Genomic DNA, 8,995 nt, shown 5'->3' on the forward strand with positions numbered 1-8,995 from the left:
TTTTGCATAGAGCAATGTGAAGTATAAATGAATAATTTTGTACAAAAATATATGAACCACTATTGCAAAATAAGCACATTTGCGGTAGTAAGTGTAAAGTGTATGGAGCAGTGCAAGAAGAGGTTTAACATGAATATGGAGAAGTACAAGATGAAGTCTCACGTGCATGAATCAGAAGTGATGCGACTCATTAATACTGTAGTATAGCTTCACCACTCTCCAGCAATATAAAACTACTGTCAAGCATGGCTTCGGGCCAACTAATCAAAAATGTAATGGCTTTGTCCTTGGTGCACCACTGGAAATCAGTAATTATGGGCTGCAGCTCACTTTTCAATCACTTAATTATTTAAAACATGAAATCAATTTTTAAATGGAATCAAACCTCAACAATCTATAGTTCTCCATCCATCCATTATCCAAACCGCTTATCCTGCTGTCAGGGTCACGGGGATGCTGGAGCCCATCCCAGCAGTCATTGAGCGGCAGGCAGTTTTTGAAATTAAGCACAAGCTGGTTTCCATTTTGTTCCGATGTGCGTTGTGTCCGTAGCACTTTTGGCTTCAAAGACACAAACCACCTTCCTGGCTCATTATCTCTAACGACTCTCTGCTATCGTCCCTGAAGCCTCTAATACGGGAGGTTGTTATGTCCTCATTACCTGCTTCTCTTTAGCACCCATAACCACCACATATCGATCAAGAAACACCAGCCCAGTCTAGCCTGATTGGTTGGATCGATAATCCCCCCCCCCCCCCACGGTTGAGGCCAGACAGATCTTCGTCCCTGACTCCATCCATCTCGTCCACCGCGGTGGAAATTAAGTGCAAAATGTGGAGAGATTTGTTGAAGCATCCAGACCTAGTAGATGGTTGCTTGGGTTTCTCTGAACAGGTGAAATCTTTTTGGCCATCACAGCAAAGCTCAGACTGTTGATTCCCCCCCCCCCCCCCGACAAACATAGAAAACCTATTTATTTGATTACTTATCACAACATTATTTGGGGCATTTCATCAGTAAAAGCTGTCAGTTGGGACGAGTCAGAGATATTGTTATTAGTGTGACAATATAAGCTCTGATACGGATATAGGCCAACGTCTGTTACCTGTCCAGTCTTGCGTCCTTATTGTTGGTCTCTCATATAAAGAAGCAGGCTTTATAAAAAGCGTACTGTACCGGCAGTACTAGCAACTCCACTCTTACACAAAGCTCATGTCTAGATGCTGCTGCATCTGTGCCTCTCATTGATTATGAATATGAATGTACAGTCGGGCTGCAACTAACAGTTGTTTTCATAATCAATTAATCTATCAATTCATCTGGGGTTTTTTTTGGGGTGGGGTTCCCCCTTTTTCTCCCCAATTGTACCTGTCCAATTACCCCACTCTTCTTAGCCGCCCCAGTCTCTGCTCCACCCCCTCTGCCGATCCGGGGAGGACTGTAGACTACCACATGTCTGCTGCGATACATGTGGAGTCGCCAGTCGCTTCTTTTCACCTGATAATGAGGAGTTTCACCAGGGGGACGTAGTGCGTGGGAGGATCACGCTATCTTCCCCCCCCCACCCCCGAACAGATGTACCGACCGACCAGAGGAGGCGCTAGTGCCGCGACCAGGACACATACCCACACCCGGCTTCCCACCCGCAGACACAGCCGGCTGTGTCTGTAGGGACGCCCGACCAAGCCGGAGGTAACACGGGGATTCGAACCGGCGATCCCCGTGTTGGTAGGCAACAGAATAGACCACTACGCTACCCGGACGCCCTACCAATTCATCATTTAAAAGTCCAAAATACTGATTAATGCCCGTCTTGTGTTTTCAAAGTCCGAAGTGACGTCTTAAGACTTTTATTTAGTCTGACCAGCAGCCAAAATAAAAAATAAAAAGACCTTCATGTATTTATTTCATAATGACATAAATCAAAGGAGGCAAGCAAATCTAAGCATCTGTGAAACTCCAACCAACAAATCTCACTGCTTTTACTTGACTTGTCTGCTAAAATTGCAATCGCTTAATTTCCTGTCGATTGACTGATCAGTTATCCGCCTAATCACTTCAGCACCATGGCTCCCCTTATAGCTACACGGCATAATTGAAAGACTGGGTTTTAATGAAACCAAGCCTCGTTAAAATGTCGGGCACCAATTAGAATAAAATAGACAAAAACAACACTGATGCCTTTAGTATTGAGATACTAGAGACCATTTTGCTGAATTCCCTCACTTCAGTCCAAATGTTCATATCAGCCTTGAAAAACCGTGGCCTTTCTTCTTTCCCGAAGGAGAGGAACTCGAGGAGGACATATCCATTTCTTGCTCAACATTAAGACCAAAAGGACACAATATATTAAAGCGGGGGGGAAAAAACGAAGTGGATCTGACGCGATCAATGGCAGAGCACCTCCAAAAAATAATATTCAAATACCTCATTTGGCAAGTAAGGACTTCGGGAACAGGCTCGGTGCATTAATGTCGCACTGCGAAACTGGAGTTGGTCCCCCCCCCGGGCACCGCAGCTGCCCACTGCTGCTACACAATAGGATGGGTTAAATGGAGAGGGTGAATTTCATTGTATTTGTGGACAAATGACAAATAAAGTGTATTCTATTCTATTGTGTTCTGTTCTAAACTGGCTGATTGGAGTAGATGATGCAACAGGGAGACCTGCACAACATTACCTCATATTAACAACACCTTTCCCCCCGAGCCCATGTGAAGCAGTTTCCTTTTCTCTCTGTTCCCTTTCTCCCCCAGGGAGTCACGTACTGTGGGGAGAGCTCCGCCAGCAGTCTGACCATGGCCAACGTCCCATGGCACCAGGAGGTGGTCGCCTTCGTCCAGCAGCTAGCCGACATGCTGCCTCAGTACGAGATCGCCTGCGAGCACGAGCACTCCAACTGTCTGCTGGTCGCACACACCAAGGTAAAAACCGCCATGTCTGCAGTTCGTAGCCACAGGTGGATGCTTGCGAGGGGTACGGCGTACTGGCTGCCATGCTTCTTGTATTTCACCCTGTTAGGCTCTGTTGTTTCTATTGTTAGGAGTCAAACCGAGCTGTGGGTAGCAGTATCTTTTTTATTTTTATTTTTGGACCCCCCCCCCCCTCCCTTTTCTCCCCAATTGTATCCGGCCAATTACCCCACCCTTCCGCTGCTCCACCCCCTCTGCCGATCCGAGGAGGGCTGCAGACTACCACATGCCTCCTCCGATACATGTGGAGCCGCCAGCCGCTTCTTTTCACCTGACAGTGAGGAGTTTCACCAGGGGGACGTAGCGCGTGGGAGGATCACGTTATTCCCCCTCGTTCCCCTTCCCCCTGAACACATGCCTCGACCAACCAGAGGAGGCGCTAGTGCAGCGACCAGGACACATACCGACACTCAGTTTCCCACCCGCAGACACGGCCAATTGTGGCTGTAGGGACGCCCGACCAAGCCGGAGGTAACACGGGGATTCGAACCGCCGAGCCTGGTGTTGGTAGGCAGTGGAACAGACCGCTGCGCTATCCGGACACCCGCAGAATCGTTTAAACGGGCTCAGTGTTGGGCAAGCTGGCGTCAGCCGACTGTTGTGCACCAAGCTGCAGTGTAATCCTCCGCCAAGTAACTTTCACTAAGAGATCTTGTTCTGCACCAACAGGCTCAAAATGTTAGGAGTCTAAAGAGCCTTAGCCACAGATCACTGCTGGAGTTACATAGATATAAATATATTCCTTTTTTCTTAATCTGTTTACTTGGCAAGGACGGATTGGGACATTTAGACGCAAGAATTTGTAGAAGACAACAAAAAAAATCACAAGAAAGACGGCAAAATTAAATCTAAATAGAATAGCATGACTTAGTGCTTTGAGGCAGATAAATTCATTTTGTTGCTGGACTCAAAAAGAGCAGGCAGGGCAAATAAAGGATCTCCTATCGATCCGTTTCGAACCATGAGCAGAGGTCTGAGCAGGGATTTGTAACAGGAGGACAACGCTGGAAGTGTGTGAGAGGTGGAGCGAAGTGCAAAAAGAAAATGTAAAAAATGTCTGTCACTCTGATGACTGACTGCACTAGTGTTGGGGGGGGGGGTGATTTTTCTACCCTTGGCCAATTACCCCACTCTTCCGAGCCGTCCCAGTTGCTGCTCCACCACCTCTGCCGATCTGGGGAGGGCTGCAGACTACCATATGCACACAGCCGCTTCTTTTCACCTGACAGTGAGGAGTTTCACCAGTTCCCCCCCCCCGAACAGGCGCCCCGACCGACCAGAGGAGGCGCTAGTGCAGCGACCAGGACACGTAACCACATCCGGCTTCCCACCCGCAGACGCGGCCAATTGTATCTGTAGGGACGCCCGACCAAGCCGGAGGTAACACGGGGATTCGAACCGGCGATCCCTGTGTTGGTAGGCAACGAAATAGACCGCCACGCCACCCGGACGCCCCACTACGTGTTGGCTTTTCCTGATGGAAGGTGTTTTCAGGTACTTCTCATCACAGTCTGAGTCTGTTAGGGGCCAAAAGGAGAGCTCCTGTAGTAAGAAGGGGTACAGTACAGCAGTCAGCCAACACCAGCTTGGCTCAGTAGTAAACACAGTTAAAAGACCCTGCGACCCATAGCTCACTTTCACTCCTAAATGTAAGGAAGAAAAGGGGCCAAGGTTAGAAAATAGCAGTTCTCATTTAAGTCACACATGATCGCAGTTGTTCATTCCCTTCATCCTTCACTCGTCCATCATTCATTCACACTTCTTTATGTTGTCCAAACAGAATCAGACGCCGTCTCTGTTCTTAAAGTTTGTTCACATCCACCACACGCACAGTAACACATGAGACGTGATACAAACATAACACAAGCGCCAACAAACTAACTATGTCGGTAATGAATAAATTGCTATTACTGTTATTAGTGTTATTATTCATATTATAATCTCATAAGTAGGGAAGAGACATTTCCGGAGTTGTGTTGTGTTTGTCTCGGCCTGTGCTCCTTTCATCGCGCCTCCGTTAATTCACTGCTCGGTGTTCCCTCTGGGGTCTGACTGCAGATACCAGCCTCTCACATAACCTAAGCTTCACTGCATTTCAGCCGGCATGTTTACACACCGCTCATCTCTCTTTTGCTGCCAGTGTCCGTGCATGCATGTGTGCGTGCATGCACATGTGTGCGTGTGTGACTTTATTCATGAAGTGATGTGCGCCTCAAGCAAGGCATGTACTGCATATCCTCTCCTACATCCTAATGGCTTGTGTGTACCCTGTTGCTGTGAGTCTGGGTTCAATCCCTCTCGGGCACACACACACACCTACACACACAAATCCACAAATATCGAAATGAATTCACACAGACACAAATACATACCTAAACAAACATCTACACGCTCGTATGCTGACGGGGCGGCCTTCCAACTAACAAAGAAAAATGGCTGCAGGCTCCTGGTTTTCGGTTAACTGTGTGGATTTTGCCTTCCTTTGTGAGTTATCCTCCTATCTGAACTCGTTTTTCGGGGCTCAGACTACACAAGGGTCTGCGTGGTTCATCCTGGCAGAGGCTCAGCCAACCTCCCGGCCTCAGCGAGCATGTCAGCGCTCCACCACACTGAGCCAGATCTCCTTCGGTCATTAATGAATGGTGATTAATCACTGGGCGGCACGGCGGCGCAGTGGTTAGCGTGGTCGCCTCACAGCAAGAAGGTCCTGGGTTCGAGCCCCGGGGTAGTCCAACCTTGGGGGGCGGGGGTCCACCCCTGGTCGTCCTCTGTGTGGAGTTTGCATGTTCTCCCCGTGTCTGCGTGGGTTTCCTCCGTAGCCTCCGGTTTCCTTCCACAGTCCAAAGACATGTAGGTCAGATGAATCGGCCTTACTAAATTGCCCCTAGGTATGAATTGTGTGTGTGTGTGTGTGTGTGTGTGTGGGCCCTGTGTGATGGCCTGGCAGCCTGTCCAGGTGTCTCTCCGCACTGTCACCCAATGACTGCTGGGATAGGCTCCAGCATCCCCGCGACCCCGAGAGCAGGATAAGCGGGTCGGATAATGGATGGGCGGGTGGATTAATCACTGTCTTGAGTATGTCTGACAGAGTAGAGATGCAGCCCAGCAGCACCAGCCCGACCCTGAAAACGCCGACCCCCACTCACACACACACACACACAGATTAGCTCTATAACAATGTGTGTTATCACAGTTATTAAGAAGTGTCAGATCTGTGCTGCCGGTCCTCAAAGCGTTGTTTTCTCCGGTGTCTGTTTTGTTCTGTTCTCAGCACATGGCGTCTCTGTTTCTACCTTCGCCCACAGCCCCCGCATTGAAGCGAGGGGCGGATGATGTGATTCTGACTGTCCATGCTGTTTTAAGTTTCAAATTCTTTCAAAAGCACATGTCCACTACCACCCTAATAATAATCAAAATTTTTCAAGTCTCTCTCTATTTGATGCTCACTGCCCATGTAGTCCATAGGTCTGTTTCATGAAGTCCATAGGAATGTTTCATGTAGATCATAGGAACGTTTCCATTGGTCCATTAATTGCATTGAACTGTAGATGGAAAGCTGGAGCCGTGTGTCCAGTGTGAAGAAAAGGATGGATGAGTGTGAAAATGAAACTTACCTACGTATCAAGACATTTTGACTCATTGTGGCGAGGATTGCTGTAAACTTTTACATGAGTACAAACAAACGAGCAAACCACATACTTCACATACAGGGGGCAGTATTATAGGCAGAGGCATGGGTGTGCTACAGGTTCCCCAGCCTCACCTGTAGTGGCCAACTTGTATATGGAGGAAGTGCAAAAGAGGGCTCCGATGTCCTATCCAGGGACACCGCCTAGCCATTGGTTCAGATTTGTGGACGACACCTGGGTTAGGATTAAATCTCAGGACGTACCACATTTCCCCCACCACATTAACTCTGTGGACAACCACATCTAGTTCACCAGGGAGGATGTGGAAAATGACCGGGTAGCCTTCTTAGACTGACATTGCTATTGGGGATGGGGGACATTTGATTATTGATGTTTATGTAAACCAACACATACTGATCAGTACTTTAGGTGTGACTCTCAGCATCCACTGGAGCACAAACTAGGAGTCATCAGGACACTGGACCACCGAGCTGACAACGTCCCCACCGACACAGCGGCCGGGGAAGGGGAGAAATCCCACATTAAACGGGCCCTGGTTAAGTGTGGTTATCCTAACTGGGCGTTTGTCAAAGCCAGGAAGACGCCCAAACAGTTCACCAGCCGATCCGAGAGAGGAGAAGGACGACAGCTGTCTCAGTGTAAACCAGCGGTGACTCCGTATGTGGTGGGAGTGTCGGAAAAGCTGAGATGTGTATTTTCTAAACACCGCGTCCCAGTTGCTTTCAAACCCCAAACACGCTGCGCCAGAAGTTGGTCCACTCCAAGGATCGGGTCCCCCGGCACGAACAGACCGATATAGTGTACACTGTTAAGTGTCAGGAGGATGGTCGTGACTTGTACATTGAGAAACCAAACAGACGCTGGCCAAGAGGATGGCACAACACAGGAGAGCTGACGCGTCAGGCCAGGACTCTGCAGTCTACACCATCTACAGGCCAGAGGCCACGCCTTCAAGCATCAGGAGGTGCACACCCTTGATAGGGAGGAACGCTGGCCACCTCTCCCAGCCAGACACGTTCGAGACACCTCCCCGCACTCCACACGACGACACTAAAAACACAGTCGAGGCTAGGCGAGGCCGCCGTCGGTTTGCCCTCGGTGTTATTGGATCTGCCGGTCTGCGTGGGCTAGCAGTTAGCTTAGCCTGCCCTGCTTTCACATCCTGTCAGACCGCCCTCGATCTTACCTCTTCGGGCGCAGCTCCAGGCAGGGCCGTGGTCCTTGGGCCTGGCAGACCAAGCTCTCCCAGCCAATCCAGCGCCAGCTCTCCCAGCCATCAAACGAAGACTAAAAGATGTGGCACTGACCCGGTGCATGACGGCCATATTGTACAGGACCGACACAGCAGGTGCAGGATAAAGCCCAGGCCTAGAATACAGATTGCTGGAGTTTTCATACACGGTATATTGTATGTTTGTTTTTGTATTTCTTCGTCAGTTTAAGCCTTTGTTTAGTCCGGATGGGGGAGAGACACGGGGAGCGTGGCCGGCGCGTGAGGAAGACATGCAGCCAGAAGGAGCCAGGCTTAAATTTAGGACTCCGCTATCGGGTTTGAGCCACTCGCTTAATATGGCTGAGCCGTCCAAATGACCATCGCAGAGAGTTGTTCTGTGTGCACGGTCGCACACTGCCGACTGTACACATCATGAGCGAGTCGAGACAATTCATCCTTTCTGTGGAGGACGTGACCAATATAACCAGAGCCCGTTTAGTTCATCGCCTGGTGTTACTTTCTGGAAGTCATTTTATTGGGGGGTGGGGGGGGGGCGTCACTGTAAAGATTATAACTGTGAGGATCAATAATCAGTTGCCAGACTCTCTGTCACTCACACACACACACACTCATACCTCTCTGATTAAATAAAAAGAGTGTAAGAAAGCCCATTGTTCCCTTCATCCCTCTCTGTTTCTCACTAGCTAGCCAGCCAGCAACGCCACAGTCGATATATCACCGTATCGATTCCCAGCTCCCTCCCCCCGGTCCCGTTCTCTCTCTCTCTCTCTCACCCTGTCTCCCGCTCCGTCTCCCTGCCTTTCTGGTTCATAGCGGTCGTTATCCGGCTAATGCAGATTCCTGTGTGTGTAACTGCTCCTGCGTGTGCCGTCACTGTGGACCGCCTCATTCATCCGCTCATCCTCATCCATCACCTCCAACGCTGCTTTATCCACACTTAGATAATGCACACACACACACACACACACACACACACACACACACACACACACACAAACACACTCCTTCCAATTCTCTCTCTCTCTCTTTGTCGATTCAGTTCAGTTCAGTGATGCTTTATTGGCATGACTGCATTAATTACAGTGTTGCCAAAGCAGGTGAGAGCAAAACAGATCAACAGAGTCCCGAACAAAACAACA

At 49.3% G+C, this 8,995-nt stretch overlaps 1 protein-coding gene across 1 annotated transcript in view; it reads left to right on the forward strand.

The window, feature by feature from the left end:
- Positions 1 to 8,995, forward strand: part of tyw1 (tRNA-yW synthesizing protein 1 homolog (S. cerevisiae)) — a 144,012-nt gene that overhangs the window by 128,179 nt on the left and 6,838 nt on the right. Inside the window, exon 15 of the mRNA XM_056283730.1 lies at positions 2,757 to 2,924. Within this exon, the coding sequence (XP_056139705.1) occupies positions 2,757 to 2,924 (168 nt within the window). The remainder of the gene's footprint in view (positions 1 to 2,756; positions 2,925 to 8,995) is intronic.

The sequence above is a fragment of the Lampris incognitus genome, chromosome 7 (assembly GCF_029633865.1).
Source record: "Lampris incognitus isolate fLamInc1 chromosome 7, fLamInc1.hap2, whole genome shotgun sequence".
Classification (NCBI taxonomy): Eukaryota; Metazoa; Chordata; class Actinopteri; order Lampriformes; family Lampridae; genus Lampris; species Lampris incognitus.